Raw genomic sequence first — 18,810 nt, 5'->3', positions numbered from 1 at the left:
ATGCATGATATTAAAGCTTGAAGATTCTAAGGAAAGTTTAGCAGGCAAAGTCAAGGAAGAGACAAATACTGTTCTCATTTATATACTACTGGGTAAAAAACAAGAGACACAAAAAGCAGTTAATAAAAGGCTGCCTCTTTTAATCAGTTCAAATATGAAAATATACAATGAGATTTACTGAGACTATTTCCAGATAGACTAGTAATGTATTACAAGAGAAGTAGATCTTTCAAGCAAAACTGCTTTTTTGTCAAAGACCCAACACTTCTACCATTAGCACTTTGGGAAGGTTCTATTTTAGGCTTACTATTACATGCTACCTCAGACTGAAAGCTCATTAGTAGCTGCAATTAATCAGGTGCCTTATTTTCAGAAAGAAAGAAATTCAGCTAAGTATTACATTTTAGTTCAAAATTGAAGTGTGCATTTTGAAGCACGTCTCTTCCAGTTACCCCCACTTATTTATCATACTGCACTTTGCATTGTGGCATGGTCTCAGGGCACATGTGCTAGATTCTTTTCAGGTGGAATTAACCTTAGTGGAGGCATGCACCAGGACACACCAAGAGGGCTTGGCCAAAAACAGGTGTGCAGTTCACAGGATCAGGCTATAGTTAATCTGTAAAAAAACACTAGAGATTCATACAGTGTGAATATTCAGTGCCTCTGTCTTACTCTGTCTACTCCTATTTTCATGTTCTAGTTACCAACACTGGATGTACCTTTGGTGCATTCCAAACCACTTTACAACGCAAACTGCAGGGCAGCAAATAGGGATGGTAATGAGAGTCACCTGAAAAGAACATTCCTAATCCAAAGTAAAACACTGACATGTGTGTTTTAGGATGAAATAAAACCTCTTTGGAATGGAATATTTTCCATTGCAGTTCTGTGCTTTGTTCTGCAAAGTACATAAATATCTTTTTGTTTTGAAAACAGTTTTATTTTCAAACACCAATGATCTGAGTAAAGGATAACTCCCCTGGATAAAAAAGTCAGCAAGTCTCAGACATTTCTGAGTGCATAAGGTTAATATCACTGCCAAAAAGGACTGCTGCAATCTAAGAGGTAACATCTATACTGGTAAATAAAGCACCTAGGGGTCTGGAGGTCAGCTGGCAGCACAAAGCTTGAATCAGAGAATCTAAACTATGCCTTTCTAAAAGACATGAATACCACAAGTGTGCTGCACACACAAATGGTCCCATGCTAGGGTCTGGATGTTGTCTGAAACACTGCTAAGTAGCCCAGGACAAAATTATGCCAAGGAAAATGCTGGCAGGTTAACAGTATGATCAAATGCATTTGAGTGCTTGAAGCTACACCATGTCCCTTTTAGTGTTCTCAGTAGCTGGCAACACCCATCTACAGAATATAGAGAATATCAAATCTATCTTCAGCTTATTATTCTGCCTATACAGGAGTTATTTGACCAAATCCAAAGTTCCCAAACCTTGGGGTATGACTGTATGTCTAGATACCACCAGTGGAAAGATTAGAAGACTAATTAGTTTTGAAAAACTAAGACAAATTGTTCTGTTTCAGTTCACTGAGACATTCATAAAGATTATCCATAGAGCTCATTAGTGAAAGTACCTTAATCTCATGTACGAACATGAAATTAGTTCCACAAATACTTGATCTGAAAATACCAAGCAAGCTGATGAGCGGCTATTTAGTCCACAATTTACAATTAGTGTAAGTAAATTTTTATTCTGTGAAATAATATTCAAGGCAGCTATTTTTCATGATATTTGAGAAAAGACTTCTCAAAATTTCTTGCAACTTATATAGAGAGCACACAAGCTTCTGTTAATAGTCTTCTTTTAAGCCACATTCAGCTAAACATGATAGAGAATTAGCTCTCAGCGAGCAGATGTGTTCCTAATGAAACTTCAATACCACAAATAAAAGCAAGGATTATAGTCAGAGAAGTCAAAAGGAAGGAAACGCTGTCCTTATCCTTAAATAACTTTTCCTCATCTCCCATTTTACAGACAGTTTTGATTACTTAATTTAAGGCGAAAAGATTCCTTCTCCTCAAGACAAGGACAAATATTTTGATAATACTCTCTTGACATGAGTCTGTTTGCCAAAGTTTCACAGGAGTTCTTGAAAAATAACAATGCTCTGCAGAGCAGTCTACTTTTTACTACTTCTAAATTCCATCCAGAAGGAACTTACAGAACTACATCATGTTCATGTCACACCTCAGTGACTTAAGCCACAGCAGTAGGCTGGCAGGTTTGTTTATTTTTCTTCTGCTAGATGTACTGGGCTAAGTCTTAAGTTTTGTAGGGCTGCATAGTCTACAGCTAATTTTCAAAGAAAAAATATCTCCCGGAGGAGACACCGCTAACACTAATTGCTTAAAAAATATACATGAAGCACTCTTTGCACTTTTTTGTGGAAAGTGAATCATACATTAGACTAATAGAATGGAAATGTTATAAAATTTAAAAGACGAAATCTTCATTTTATGCTACAAATTGATGAAGCAAGATGTTTTTGTGGAAAAGAATTAGATTGACCCCAGTCAGATTAAAATGACACTAGAATTATGAGAATTACAGAGTCAACTCAAGCAGGTTTACTACATTTAATTATATTTAGCTACAAAACCTACATTCAGTAAACATTAAGTTAACCTTAACAACATTTCTCAAAATCTGTCAAACTACTGAAAGCTGAAGAGAAGAAACAGAGCTATGAGAGACTAAAGTATGGACTCTCCCTACTGCACACAGATAGAAATCACCCAGAAAAAACAAACCAGTACTCCTTGAGGTCTAGATAACTCCTGTCTGCCTGCTCACTCCTTCATTCACATACACTTCCCTTTAATAACCACCCTACAGTCTACCCTCCAGTAATGTTTCTATTCTTTAGAAATCATAGAATCATAGAATGGCCTGGGTTGAAAAGGACCACAATGATCAGCAAGTTTCAACCCCCTGCTATGTGCAGGGTCGCCAACCACTAGACCAGGCTGCCCAGAGCCACATCCAGCCTGGCCTTGAATGCCTCCAGGGATGGGGCATCCACAACCTCCTTGGGCAACCTGTTCCACTGTGTCACCACCCTCTGAGTGAAAAACTTCCTCCTAATATCTAACCTAAACCTCCCCTGTCTCAGTTTAAAACCATTCCCCCTTGTCCTATCACTATCCCATCACTATATTGTGTATATATATATATATGTATTTTTTTCTCTTCATTTTTTTTTCTTGTCAGCCAGTGAAATGGACTGTCTCCAAAGAGTAGATGTGTTAATAACAAAGCCAGAATCTCTTCTCTTGAGGAGTAAAGCAAAGCTTATAAAGAGGAAAGGAGCAGAAAACTGAAGAATAGAAGTAGAGAGGAACATAAACCATTTGTTTGCCCTAATTCCCTCCACTCCTTCTGAATTAGTCATGGAGTAAAGTAAAAGAAAACCAAGAGATGATAAAAACAAAATCAAGACTTATTATTAATGATCATTACTTCCACTAGGAGTCAGTACATGATTATCCATTTTCTTCTCCTTCATGACATCTGAAAGAAATGTTCTTGAGAGCATAAGCCACAGATGATTCCAATTGCTGCAACTCTGCTCTTTGTAACAATTACAAGTCTGATTTTTGTTTTCTTTCTCTAAGGGCTCAATTACAGGTAGTAAAAGACAGAAGGAAGCATTCTTCCAAGCTACAATTTAAACCGTCAAAATGAAGAGAAAGCTCTTCTGGGTTGTGTACATAAATCAGAACTAAACAATTCGAGTTCATTAATTTTCATCAGTAAACTGTTTTGATATCATTTTGACAATTCAAATTTCAGATTTGTTTCCTGGAATACCTCTCTTTTAAAGCTACAGATCATAGAATAACAGAATGGCTTCAGTTGAAAAAATACCTTAAGGACTATCTAGTTCCAGCTCCCTGCTGTGGACAGGGTGGCCATAAGCCCCATTCAACCTGGCCTTGAAAATTTTCAGGGATGGAACATCCACATCTTCTCTGGGCAACCTGTTTCATCCAATGCCTCACCACTCTCACAGTGAGGAATTTAAACCTACTTTTAGTTTCTAACCATTACACCTCATCTTTTCAGTACATTCCCCAATAAAAAGCCTTTTCCTATCTTTCTTCTTTGTCCTCTTTAAAGACTGCAAGGCTGCTTGGAATCCCCAGAGACTTGTCTTTCTTGGCCGAGTAACTGCAATTCTCCCAGCCTTTCTTCACGGCAGACATGCTCCAGCCCTCTGATCATCTTTGTGGCCCTCATCTGGGCCCAGTCCAACAGCTCCACATCATTCTTGTGCTGGGGGCCCCAGTCCTGGATGCAGTACTCCGGATGGGGCCTCACAAGAGCAGAGCAGGGGCCTCGCAAGAGCAAATCACCTCCTTTGACCTGCTGGCCGCCTCTTGTGATGCAGCCCAGCATACATTTGGCCATCTGGGATGCAAGCACACACTTGTGTCCAATTTTTCATCTATCAGATCCCCCAAGTTCTCCTCAGGGCTGATCTCAATCCTTTTATTCTCTAGTCTGTATTCATACTTGGGATTGCCCTGACCCAGATGTAGCAGACTGCATTTGGATATGTTGAACCTCATTCAGTTCACATTAGTCAACTTCTCAATCCTGCCCAAGTCCTTTTCAATGGCATCCCTTCTTTTCATCATATCAACTGCACCACTCAACTTCCGGTCACATGCAAACTTGCTGAGGGTGCACTCAATCCCATTAACTATGTAACTAAAGAAGCTAATAAACAGGTCCCTCAGATTACACACTCAAAGCAAGATGTGCTTAAAACAGACTTCTGAGGGACATGGTTTAATGGGAAATATTGGTATTAGGTGCACAGTTGGACTGGTTAATCTTAAAAGCCTTTTCCAACCTTGGTGATTTTATGATTCTTTCTTGTTGGAATCAGCATGTTTTCTGAAAAGATCACTTTGATTTTGAAAATTTTTGAGACCAATGCATCCCACTACATCTCCAACCCTGATGGCTTCAACTGAGTTGTAACGGTGCTATGTTTTTGTTCATGCAACATTGAACAAATAATAATAATAAAAAAAAAAACACTACTATTACACTTCCAGAAGTGTAACTCCAATGAAGAAATTAATTTTTGGAAAGAGAAGGTACAATGGATATATTTAAGCCTTGTCTTCCAAAAGTTCTTAGGTAAAAAGGATGATATATATCTAACTTCAGGTGATTGGGAGCAAAGATATAAAAACGTGAACAGTAAATAAATTGTATTCAATTACTATTGTCCTTCCCTTGGCAATGATGCTATGTAATAAATGCATAATTTAATCTTAAACTGGTGCCACTTGCTAATTTTGGCTACAGTAGAATTCAGTAATATTCTAATGTAAAATAACAATAGTCATCATTGTAAGTATACCAAGGAAACACTGTTTCTTTGTAGGTAGTGTGTTAAAATGCACCTGTTATCTATAGTCTATAATGAAGACTAAGAAGGGCATGTTATGTCCATGGATATAATTTCTATAAACAGTAAGAATACAAATTTAGTGCCTTACACATCATAAATTGCAGTAGTTTCATGATAATATTGGGAAACAGTATCATATTACTACTCCATAATGCAGTCCTTGTTAGAAAATAGTGTCTTATTTTTTTCCCAGTTTTAAAATATTACAAGAGAATATACAGACAGGAATGCAGATTTGTTCCAGTAGAATCAAAGATTCCTTTAATGATCACAAAATACTGAATAACAGACTTAGAGATTTTAGTGCTGTAAAGTAACCCTTCAAAGCACACTTAAAAGTCTAATCCTTTTATGTAATGTCATTTTTCTCTTATTTTTTTAAAGATTATTCTGTTCAGCACATCCAGCACATACACCATATGATGCACCAGATGCCTTAGTAATTAATCCATCTTTTAAATGAAAATACAATGAATAGTTGTATAAAATAGTATGTTGATGCAGCAGATAAATAGGCTGATGATTTATGAGTAGAAACAGAAAAAGATTTTATAAAAAGCTATAGCTACATCATAAAACAAGATTGTTAAGACTGAACTGGCAACATTTCATAGAAATATAAAATATCCTGAGTTGGAAGGAAACAAGAATCATCATCAAATCCAACTCCTGGCTCCACTCAGGACCACCCAAAATACAAACCCTATGTATGAAAGCATTATCCAAACTCTCCTTGTACACTAGCAGATTTGGTGCAGTGACCACTGCCCTAAGGAGCCTGTTCCATGCCCACAACCTTCTGGTGAAGAACCTGTTCCTAATACCCAGTCTGACCTTCCACTGACACAGCTCTGTGCTGTTCCCTCAGGTCCTATCACTGTTACAAGAAAGATAAGGTCCTGCCCCTCCTCTTACCTCATGACGAAGCCGCAGGTTTGATGTCTGAATGGTGTTCAAAATGCCAAATCAGGCAACAGCTGCAGCCAGGGTGAGCTGGATGGGGAAAAACCTAAATATGGACATTTTGATAGGAGGTTGGACGGGAAGATGGGAAGGCAAGGGCTTTAGGAGGACAAGGCCCAAGCCAGGGTGACTGATAGGAAACTCCAACACTGCAGTAACCCTAGTGGGCACGCAGAGGCACTGTACTGGTGCTGACTGGAATACTGCTGGGGCTGGACTGGCTTCACCAGGGTGACAGCACCAAGCAACAGGTTTGATGTCACAAAGTCATAGTGTGTCATACAACCAGGTGATGGACTGTGGCCTCATGGCCCACTACTGTATATATTGGGGCACAACAGAGCGTGGCCCAGACCAGCTTGTTTCTGGGCTCTGGCTGAGTGTTTTTGTGGGGCTTGTAGGCTATCTTATGGGGCTGCCAGGAGCTGTTCTCAGTGCCCATCCCCTAGCATCATTAATGTTTCTCTGGTCCTGAGTAGCTCAGGCAGCCAGAGCCCACAAAGTGCCCTTGAGTCAGTAGACATGACTTGTGCAAGGTCACTCAGGTCCCATAGAGCCACCATGGGGCAGGAACTCAGGGAGCTGCCAAGACCACAGCTGGAGCCTGTGCCTGTGCCAGCGGGAAGTGTGAGACAGCCAACTGTAGGACTGGGAGAGCTTCCTGCTAGGGGATGAGAGCACTGATACTGCTTGCCGCAGGACAGTAACTGGCCATGGCCTCTCCTTTCTGCAGCACACAACACTACCGCAGCAACAAGGAGAGCAGCTCCTCAGCTTTCCCCAGCCTGCTGCAGCATGAAGATCATGGCCATGAAGGAGGCATGGTCATGTTCCGTCTGCCAGTACATGAGAACTGATGTGGTCTGTGTGTAACCACACATTCTGCCTCAGCTGAATCCTCCAGTGGTGTTCCTGACTGTGAAGCACAAGCATTGGGGTTCAGGTTCAGTGGTCTCAGCAAGGTTCCCTTCAGTCCTGTCACTGCAGAGAACAGAGGCCAGCACCTGCCCCTCCACTGCCCTCACAAGGAAGCTGTAGGGTTCCATGAGGAATCCTCAGTCTTCTCCAGGCTGAACAAACCAAGGGAGTTTGCCCACTCCTCATAATTGCAATTCTGGACCCTTTTCCATCTTTGAAGCCCTCCTTTGAATATTTCAACTCTATTCTTAAAATAAATCCATATCATGGATTACTGCACATCCTTATGTTACCATTTATTCAGGGCTCATGAAGGGTAGCAGAACAACAACTAAATTTTACATTTACTAAAACAGTGCGTAAAACAGAAGAATATCATTAAAAAAATTGAGGTAAAGAAATAGCACAAAATTAGATTATAACTTCTGCTTGAAGAGAATATTTTATTAGTATGGAAGAAACTTGCATTTTATTAACACAACCACACTGATAAGTAATTCCTTAAGCCTTTCTAAAAACATCACTTAAAACTGTTAAATGGGATTTGTATGGAAAGATATGTGCCCATGAATTTCCTTGCAGTATCTGGGTCTTAGCTGCAGGCAGTGAAACAAATGAAAAAAAAAAAATCTCTTTCTTTGCTTGTTGATTGAACAGCCATTGCTGGAGAAGGAGATTGCAACATAGGCTTGTAATAAAAAGTTTCCAAATATGAATATATCCTCACGATATCCATTGTGAGATCAGTTTTGGTGTTTTCTGCCAATCAACTTAATAGTCTTATGTATACTTAGAGGAGCAAGAGCTTTCATAGAGGAAACAAAATAAATCCTCATCACTATCTCCCATGTTACTTAAGACAGTTTTTAATGTGCATGCTTGTTCTTCTGTTTAATATATTCATGTCATATACCAGCTATTATATTTTATAATATAAATCCACTCTCAGTGATGTTAAAATATTACTCCTGATGTACACAAGCAGCAGAAGCAAGTATGTTTTTACACTTAAGTAAAATGAATGCATATTCTTCAAAGAAGTCTATATCAATTATTGGATGGGACAGGATAATGCACAACTTATTCAAGCCAAAAAATATAAAATAAAGACTGAGATTTGAAAGAAAACTTTAAAACTGAAAATCATTCTCCATGTAATTTTCAGTGAAGTTTCATCACATATTCAGGAAACATAAGCTACTGAAAGACAATATTCTCAATCCACATTTAAAACACAAACAAAACAAAACAAAAAAATCCAATGCCTTCATTAGAACATATCTCATTTAGCTTCTCCACTGGTAAAGCAGGAACAATAATGCTCACTCACTGGCACTGTACTCTGAAAATCTGTATGCCAATATTTTTAATTGATGACGTTTATAGGTAGATGATAATAGCCATTAATAATACAAGTCACAATAGTAGTAACAAGGAAGCTCTGTCCACCAGCACACATAGATAGCATAGCAAATGCACTTATTTTTCCTGCTAGCTTCTAAGGAGTATTTCATCAACACCCCCAGACTGAGCTTCTCTGAGCCCCACATGAACTCTGTCCGCTTACTCCATTAGTCCTCCTGCAAAACTGGGTATAAAAAGTGAATCCACATCAAGAGTCACAATGACTAAAATTCCATTTTTTTTTTTTTTTAACAATGAAGAATAATCAAGAGTTCACAATAAAGATTTGACACCAACAGGCTTTGATTTCATCCCTGTTTGGGTAAGGCTGCTGCTGTGGTCCTCACCAAGTCAATTAGCCCCCCCGCTATACATCTCTAGCACTAAAACAAGGGACTCAGTAGTACTTCAGATCAAGGAAGTGCTATGAAACTTGGCTGCTCAGACTCCAGGAAGTGCTTCTGAAACCTATGAAGAAGGCTACTCTGGCTGCATTTTTCCCAGCAGACTGCACTATACAGAATGTGCCTGGTCACAGGAAGAGTTTCTCCTCATTCTTTATTTATATCATGACTTAGAAAACCTACACAAACTGTGCAGAGGCAAAAATCCCAAACTAATAGGCAGTTGAGCATTTTTGGCATGGCAGAGGGAAGCATTGTAAGACTAAAGACTTTATGGTATTATACAAGGTGTGAACATACACCATGCCTCTCTAAATACAGTGAAAAACAATTGAGGTTTTGCATTGATTTTCCTGCCCAGAACTTCTCTAAACACTACAAATGCATTTCGTCCTTATTACAGTCTGAACTTCACAAGATGATAAACATGATAATATTGATTAGATTGTGCTGAAGTGTTACAGCTCTTCAAGGTTATATCCTTTAGAGTATGTAAATCTCATTACAAAACTCTGCCTGCTGATATACATAAATAAAGAGTGGCAGAAGGATTCCAGCATGACAGCTCTCACTGGAGTCACACTGTTTTTCAGACAGAAAGTTCAGACAACCAGGTACAGAGGAGCTCAGAACATCAGCCTGCCTTCTCTTCAAGAAAACAGACCAAAAGAAATTTATATCATCTCTGGATTAAATGAGTGAAACTAACACATGATGTCTGGAATGAAGCACAGTCTTGGGCCTCTGTTGGCTTTAACTGTCAGCTTGCTCAGTAAAATAAAGGATGAAAAAATCCTTCTAAGTATTTTACTTCAACATGCAGGCAGTTTTTATAGTAAATGAATCTTAACTTCAGATGAAAGTCAACATCGGCCTTTCTCTCCTTTTGGCAAATGAAATAAAATAAATAAAAGAGCACACGGAAAATGTAGTACTGTAATTTGCTAAATTCCAAATTTCTCTTGAGGTACACATACATTCTTAACCAACGGAGGGGAAAAAAAAAAGGCACTTTTAAGAGCCATTTGCTTTTTAAAAATGTTCAGTGCTTCCAGTTTCTGAGACATTATGGACAAGAAATGCGTAACATTAAGAATGTCCAGGTGGCCCTGGCAGACAGAAGGCCAGGCAGGAGTCAGCACTGCATGCTGGCAGCCACAGAGACAAACAGCATCAATGCAGATGTGATCAACCTGACTAGTTCTCTTTGCTTAACCCTTCCTAGATCACATCTGAACACCGCATCAAGTTTTGGGTCCCCTGGTACAAGAAGCATGCTGACAAATTGGACCAAGTGCAATGGATGGCCACAAAGATGGCTGGAACACATGAGAGGTTCAGGAAGTTTATTAAACCTGGAAAAAAGATAACTTTGAGGGGACCTGCAGCAGTCCCAAGTTTACCATGGCAATGGCCCAGCAGTGCAGAAGGATGGCTACAGAGGTTTTGCACTCTCCAACCTTGGCAGTTTCCCAGATGCAATGAGGAGAAGCCTTGAACAGACAAGTCTAAATTCAGGACAGATGCTGTTTTCTGCAGGTTAGGCTCACTGACCTCCCAAGGTCCCTTCCTCTCTAAGCCAATCTCACTTTTATATTTTGTTACTTTTACCACGATGCCACTGACGTGCAATATCAGCTGGACTTTGCAGGTACATGTCATGCACTGCTCCGTCTGCTGAGCTCCGCTACCACTCCTATTCTCAGCAGTCTCTGCACTCACAAATGAAAGTAATTCTATTTATATTCATCTCATAAAATGTTTAAAACATCAGAAAAAAATGCTTACAATATGAAACACAGATCTGAGGTGTAAAGAGAATACCGACACTGTTCTTTTTCTGAGATAAGACATTGTTTTTCAGAGCAGCAGGTGGGAACAAGACTTATTTCCATTAAGATGTTAAAGCCATAAGCTTGAATATGATTTTTATCAGTTTGGTAGCTATTTTTACGGAGTTACATACAGACAGAAGCAGGACTCAGATTTTGTTTTTGAGGGAAGAGATAAAAAGTGAAGAAATGTGGAAGAAAAAAAATAGAGAAAAAAACTTGTACAGTCTAGTATTTAATAATGTGTTTGGTAAATTTCTTTAATAGAATCTTCAAACTATTTTATTCCAGATTTTGAGTGGAATGATGGAGAGGGGAGCAAAAAAACATTCTTCCCCAGCCAGAGAGGAATCAACAAAATCTGCAATGGAAAGTAATTATGAGGCTTCATACAATGGTATGCACAGACACCCCTTCTCTATCATGAAGCTTCACCATCTATTTTCTTTCCATCCCCATGTCAGGATGCAAATTCTGCTCAACTATTGACAAAAATTTCAGAAATCAGCTTTTGCCCAGCAAGAAACTGCAAAAGAAAATGACTGCGTGGGTGGCAAAGCTTCAATTAGTAAGTATATCCTATGGATTTGTATTGTCATGTAGACAGGTACCTGGGAAATAATATTGAAACCTAAAGCAATCTAAGTGCGCATATAACTTCAAATTAAAAAAATAAATTAATTAAAAAAAGAAGAAGAAAAGAAACCAGAAAAGTTGAAGCAAACACTGCTTGTTATGGTCATAAGCAGGATGACTGAACGCCATCCAGGCATACCAAAACACTGAAGTGAAACATTAATGGTAGCCATCTGTTTCCATCAGGAAAATGGCACGATTCAATGTTGACCCTAAAAAGATGAGTAGGGAAAAGGCAAGAGGCCGATGTTTGTGGTAACATGACACCTAGTGATCACATTCAGGAAGTTTCGGTATTGGCAGGCGCAAAGTTAAATAAATAACTAAATGCCCCAGGCCTTGCTTTAAAATAAAAATAAACAAACAAATAAATAAATAAATAGTAAATATTACCATCTCTATCTGAATATCTAAATCACACAGACATAGTGTGTGTGTGTTGGGGGGGGGGGAGGGAAGGAGGAAAGGAACAGGAAAGGAACAGAAGATCTGCATATGCATTTTGTCCCCTTACGGAGATCACAGTTTGAGTAACTCCAGAGCAGAACAACATCCAAAATAGTTTCCCAACACTTCTTTCCTTTGGGTCTTTGCTGAATAAAGAAATCTATTGATAATTTCCATACAGTGAGAAAAAAAGCTGTTAAAAAACTTGGTGTACTAGTTGATGGCATGCAGTATAAATGATGGCATTTTAACAGAATAGTCTCTATTCTGAGAAACCACTGACAAGGTACTCATACATAATAATGAGATATATACCTTTATTTCTCCATTTTAAAAGCTTGTAAGGTTATCACTGCCTTTCACACTTCCAGCAAGACAAAGAAAACCACAGAATCCAACTCATACTGCAGCAGTGTAAGATTCAGGTACAACTGTGGCATGGGCACACTGACACAGTGGGTAACTATCCTTAAGGAGTTGGACCTCTTGAGGATTTCTGAGGGGCAAAGAGGGGAAGAGCTATGCAAGAAATCTAAGTAAGAAGCTCACTACAGATAAAGGAAACACACTGCTTTCCGAAATCAGCTCAATATGAACATGTGTCTGACCCAGAGGGAGGCAAGTAGCGCAAGTTACACTGATTGGCAAAAACATCAGAGACAATGTCTGACTGAAGCTTCACTTGCATAGAACAGAATATAAACAAATAAACTTTAAGGAGTTTATGCAAGAAACAGACTTAAAAGAGCTTGTTAGCGTTAAAAATACAAGCATACAAAATATTATAGTACTGTGTTTCAAATCTAGCATACTATCTGCAATTTAAAAGTGAGCTGAGCTACTTTCCAAGGACTAGCACTTTGCTGTCTTCCTTCTGAAAACGAAAAGAATTAAAATACGGGTACCTTTAAGAACTATGACTGCCTAGTTACCATAACCCCAGACAATGAAATGGGCTCAGCATGCAGCATTTAGTAGTTGCATCATAACTGGCATAGTTCTATCTTATTTCTGAGAAAATTTTGTACAGACGCAGGCAATACACAGATATGAAAACAGTAAGGTTAATGGATTCAGAAACCAGTAGTGTTAAAATAATGAAACAAACACTCATCACACTGTTAATCATAAAAGCAAGTTCTTATTTTTAAGATGCTGAGAATGGCTCATGGCATTCCCTGCATGAGTACATGGCATCTCTGGAAAGCTGTGCAGTTATAAACTCAGCATATAAATACCTGTCATAAAATGCCACTGTTGAAACTGAAGTCTGTGTAACTTTTTATAAGACCGTACATACAGACATTCCTTCAATCACATTTAAAATACTCCGGAAAGTGAGGTTAAGCTGTCCTGTTTTCACTGGAAAGAGGCAGCTTGCAGAGCTTTTGATTTATGTTCCTGCTTCTGATGTAGGGTCCAGGTAAGCTGTATGGCCACAAGCCTCTGGTTCCCACCACACCTGTCCTTTCCTTCCGAGCCCAGTGCTGTTCTAGGCAATACCACAGGCAGAAGTCCCACAAGCATCAGCAGTAACAGCACGTCCCGTTGGCCTTAAACGTATACATTTAACAGAACTACAGGAACACCAGTCATAAATTCCACCTAATGATAGTGATTATACCTCACCTTTAGTGCTGAAACATTCTGAACTGCCATACAACCCCCCCCAGCTGTTAACATTTTAAGTAATTGCTGTACAGATTATTTTTACAGCTCAGGAGCAGGTCTTACAAATCAAGAGCTGTGAAGCAGCTTTAAAACACAGACAATCCTACAGCAGGTTTATTTTCATTCTTTTCTTCTTAATTAGAGAAATTCCAAAAGCCAAGAGGTGAACGTGTTGCAAGAGAGACAAGCAGTCTCTCTTGTTAGATGAGGGACACTAATACACAGCCCAAAGCAGCTTGGATAGGACAACAGTTAGTTGCCACAGATTTGTGGCAGCTGTTGCACATGCTTGTGGTTCCAGGTGTCATTTAATACCTTTCCTTCCACACTTGTTCTTCCAAACATCTACTCTCTGATTACAGAGCCTTAAAGAGGTAATGGAATTGATGTGAAGAGGAAAGCATCTTTAAGCCATACTGCGCGGAGCAGCAAGCAGGTGGCTTCTGAATGATGCTCAGGGTAAAATATGAGGAAGGTGACACACTTTTCCTTTAAAACCACACAGCTGTAGTCACTGAGACAGCTTGAAGGACAGGGCAAAGAGTGAATGGGCTGTTTATTTCAGCACCAGTAAACTATTTTATAATAAATGCAACTTTCCAGACAGTGGCTGAAAAATGCTGCAGTTACACCTCCACAGAATAACCGCACGCCAAGAGGAGCGTTACACTAAATCACTAAGTCCATCATTACTTTACAAGGTACAGAGGATGTACCAGATGACGCTAATTTAATAAATCAAGGACACTTGAGAACCACCATCAGAGGGCATCATTTATAAATGATGTGCCAAATACACTGCCACGAATTAAAGAATCTCTCCCAACTCCCCGCTTCCCTCCCAGCGCGATACCGCACAAGTCGAGACGAAACGATCCCCCTCCCCGCTTCCTCTCCCGGCCCCCGAAACTTTCCCATGGCTGAGGGAGATGACGGCCCCGCGTTGAGAGGGGGCGCCGGCCGGCCCGAGGCTGCCTTTCGGCGGCCGGCACTGTTCCTTCCGCTGAGGGAGGCTGAGGCGGTGCCCCGCTGCCCGCTCTCCTCCCGCAGGCGCCTCCCTCCCGCCCTCCGGGCAGAGCCGTAGGCAGGAGCCGCCCGACCCGAGCCGCCGCGGGAGTAGGTGCCGGGACGGGCGCGGCGAGCGCGGGTACTTGCCCAGGTGGGGACGAGGAGGCTGCCGGGGCGCTCAAGAGGTGCTGGAGGCGGCTGCTTCCCCGCCACGCTCATCTCCTCCCATGCAGCTGGCTGGGTTCTGCTGTTAGACGGGCGGCTCGGCAGGACGCTGCGCCTCAGGCATGGAATCCCGGGAGCGAGCGGCGTCGCGGCTCCGCGGGGCGGGCGGTGCCGGGGGGTCGCACCGTACCGCGCCGCGCTCAACCCCACCGCCCGCGGCCCGGGCGGGGCGGCAGTACGGGCACGGCGGGCGAGAAGGAGGGGTCTCGCCGGAGGCTGGGAGCCAGGAGGGGAGAGGATCGCGGCAGAGGCGCGCTGCCTATTTAACTTCGCTCTTCTCCGGGGGGAAGGCGCCGCCGCTCTCGCTCCCCTCCCCTCTGCGGCCACATCTCCACAGCCGGGCTCTGGGTGCAGCCACCAGCGCTGCTGCGCTCCTCCCCGGCACCGCACCGCGCAGCCCCCCCGCGAGGCTCGTCCCGAGCGCGGCGACGATGATTTTGGGTCGCTCCCGCCCCGCGCCGAGCAGCGCCTCGGGATGGGCAACCCACGCCCGGGAAGGGAACGGGGGCGGCGGAACGGCGGGGGGTCGGGGCGTGCTGCAGGCCCACGCGATATTCCCCCCGGTGTGGGGGTCACTCAGTGATACGTAGCTCTCCTGCAGGTATGTGCCCCTCTGTCATAGTCTCCAAACCAACATCACCAGGTTTTGTTCTTACATTGGTCTTTAGCCTTCATCCCAGTGTTCGAGTTCATAACCTGGATAGCCTGGGAAATCGGCTTCGGAAAACTTCTTGCGGGTCTGTTGTGCAGCACCTCACGAGGCTGGCTGGAAGGAGATGAGATGGCGCACAGAACCATGTGAATTGAAAGGGACCCTTAAAGGCCATCCTGTCCAACCCCCTGCAATGGACAGGGACACCTGCAGCTTGATCAGGTGCTCACAGCACCATCCAGCATGACCTTGGGTGTCTTCAGGGATGGGGTATCCATTACCTCTCTGGGCAACCTGTATCAGTGCCTCACCACTCTTATCATAAAGGCCTTTTTCCTCATATCCAGTCTAAATCTTTTCATTTGAAACCATTTCCCTTTTCCTGTCACAGCAGACCCTGCTAAAGAGTCTGTCCCTAAAGGCATGGCTCTAAGGGCTCATTTGCCCTGATTAGCCTATCCTGTGGATAAAATACAAACCACCATTTATAGTGCTATGTGCCTGAAAAAAAAGTTGTGACAATAAGCTGGCAGTGTGAAATGCTTGAGAACCTGGGCCACAACCTCACACAACCAGGTAAACCTGTGTACATGCACAGCTTGCTGACACTGTGTGAGAGATGTAGGGAAAAAGAACAACCACACAAATGAGCTGCAGCCTGTCGGAGATGGATTGCCCCAGGCTGCCAGGGCTGGGAGGTGAGAGGAAGCAGCAAATAACAGTGCATGTTCTATAGCTCTAGAAACATCACACCTTTGAGGTTGTATTTTGCAGAAGTCGCAGGCAATGCCCATGCACCAAACGTGTTTTGTTGGAATGTACAAACCTCTGCTGAAAAAAATAATAATAATGTAGGAGTAGGGTATTGTCTACTAATGAAGGTGTGCTTAGACAATTTAGGAAGGTTGGAAATGAGAGACAGATATTTGCTAGTATGGATAACAGTTTTGCTGTAGTTACAAACTTGTTATCACGTACAGCTTTTCCTTTTGTGTTTCTTCTTCATTGTCTTCTTCCATAAATACAGGACATAAGCAAGGATTAGAAAACAGAGGTGCAAGTCAGTGTAAATAAAAAACACATGGCATAGCAGTATTATGATGTAGAGGGAATATATATGGAAAACGACTTACAGAGATAAGTCCCTACTTTCCAAAATGTTTCTATTTATCTATAAGCTTTACTTTTCTAAAATTTAAAATTCTCTTCCAATTGGTTACCATAAGCCTTGCACACAATGTATAACTTCCTGAGAAGCTTATCTGAAAACTGACAATTGCATAAATGATTTATGTAATGCACTGAAAATTGGATAACATCAGACAGCTAAGGAACTGTTAATACTTCATACTTTGGGGATTTAATGAATGCATTTCACAAAATTATGCTCTCCTATAGTATTGCTGTACTGAAAACAAGTGGATATATGTGTTTTGGAGGAAGATTAGTCAAAAATAAAGTATTTAGTATTTTATTTGAGCTAAGCCAATTTGCGATAGCCCACAAAATTAATTAATTTCAACTAATAAACTTCTTTATATTTAGGAGACAGTACGATTTAATAGCTTAAGAAACATATGAACTTTTTAGGAGTTGTTACTGTGTTCAGTTTGTTACTAATGAAAAGCTTATATGTGGTTTTCCCTTTCCTCTGTCAGTAATTTTTCAGTTTCACTGCATCCCTGATCCTGCAAAGCCTTTGCCTTTGCCTTTGCCATTCCTGAAATACAGTTAATGAGTGCTAGCTGTCAAGTAGCTTTTTTAATGATGAAAGACTAGTGGGTTTTTTGGTTTTTTTTTTTTTTTTTTTTTTCCCAGATTATGCTATATCCTGTAATTTGGAATAGGGCAATTATTTATAAATTTCTAGCCCTTGAGATTTCATTAAAATAGTAGAAAATATCAACAAAGTGATCTTACAAAAAGAGAGTAAATGCAGAGGATGCAAAACATGTTTTTTTGATAAAAAATACCATGATTTTCAGTTAAATTCATGATATTAAATAGTACCCAAAAAGTTTCATCAAGATTAGACTTAGCATACAGCAAGAAAATTTCAAATCATGTGTAAAGTTTGACTGGAAAGAGTGTTCATGAAACAGGTGCAAACTGCTGAATTCAGAAGATGTCACATTACAGATCTGCCTGTTTCCTTCTGTTTTCATGCATATTCTTACATACATGTACACACACATGGCTGAAAGTGTGTAATTATATTTTCCAGGAAATGTTACTTTGACTTAAAAGACATTATAAACATTTATGTGTCTACACGTAAACGTTCACACAGCTACTCAAGTCAGGTGGTTATCTTAACATAAAATTCAACATTTGCAGATATTCCACTTCTCATTTTTAGACAATAATATTCAGAAAAACACAAGAATCATAGCATCATTTGTTCTATTTTAGGTCTTTCTGTAAAGCTTAGATGCTTTATGAACTTTATTATACTGAGCATTTTACTAGCAAAACAAATGCTCCTTCATTTAATTTTGTGGAAAGACATCAAAGATAAGAGAAAGTAGAATCACAGAATCATAGAGGTGGGAAGGGACAGAATCACAGAATGGCCCAGGTTGGAAGGGACCTCAAGGATCATGAATCTCCAACACCTCCACCACATACAACACATCTGCTAAAGCAGGTTCCCTACAACGGGTTGCTCAGGAAAGTGTCCGGGTGGTTTTCAAATCTCTCCAGAGAAGGAGACTCTGTAGACCATACTTTTCTAAGGATATCAGTTTGAAGTTTTTAATGTAAAAATTGCATGTAAGGCCGGATAGAAATGCTACATGTCCCAAGGAATCTGCAGCCTGTATTGATGGGGAAGCTGCCATTCAGCCACTGGTATCCCTCATTTTATTCAGGTGCAGGTATACTCCACCATGGCACCCTGCTGCCAAAGTCAAAGGCTGACTGGGGCAAACTGGTATGATTTTGTCTGTCAGTGCTGAAGGAATGAGTATTGACTACATCAGTCAGGAGCTCAGTATCTCAGGCTGTTTAAGAGAGTAATTCATCAGTTTAATATGAAAGATGATTAAAACTGTGTGTTTGAACAACTGAATATCTGAACGAGGTATTCCCAACATGTGTTTATAGAGAGATATTGGAGTGATCAGTATGTATTCTTACTTCAGAATCAGATGATTTTGTAACACTGACAACATCCATATGTACACTTCATCACCAGCTG

General features: G+C 40.8%; 1 protein-coding gene and 1 long non-coding RNA gene across 3 annotated transcripts in view; one reads left to right on the top strand and one right to left on the bottom strand.

The window, feature by feature from the left end:
- Window positions 1–15,358, bottom strand: part of SNTG2 (syntrophin gamma 2) — a 244,420-nt gene extending 229,062 nt beyond the window's left edge. For both annotated transcript variants that reach the window (XM_025148890.3, XM_025148893.3), the window contains exon 1: window positions 14,882–15,358. In XM_025148890.3, coding sequence (XP_025004658.1) covers window positions 14,882–14,953 — 72 coding nt within the window. In that variant the 5' untranslated portion in view covers window positions 14,954–15,358. The remainder of the gene's footprint in view (window positions 1–14,881) is intronic.
- On the top strand, window positions 14,412–15,951 carry LOC112532072. Its single transcript, XR_003074300.3, has 2 exons — window positions 14,412–14,885; window positions 15,628–15,951. It is a non-coding gene; the product is annotated as an uncharacterized LOC112532072 (long non-coding RNA).
- The last annotated feature ends 2,859 nt before the right edge of the window (window positions 15,952–18,810 follow it).

The sequence above is a fragment of the Gallus gallus genome, chromosome 3, assembly GCF_016699485.2.
Source record: "Gallus gallus isolate bGalGal1 chromosome 3, bGalGal1.mat.broiler.GRCg7b, whole genome shotgun sequence".
NCBI classification, from domain to species: domain Eukaryota; kingdom Metazoa; phylum Chordata; class Aves; order Galliformes; family Phasianidae; genus Gallus; species Gallus gallus.
The sequence above is the reverse complement of the archived record's forward strand: the minus strand, read 5'-3'. Positions and strand labels throughout refer to the sequence as shown.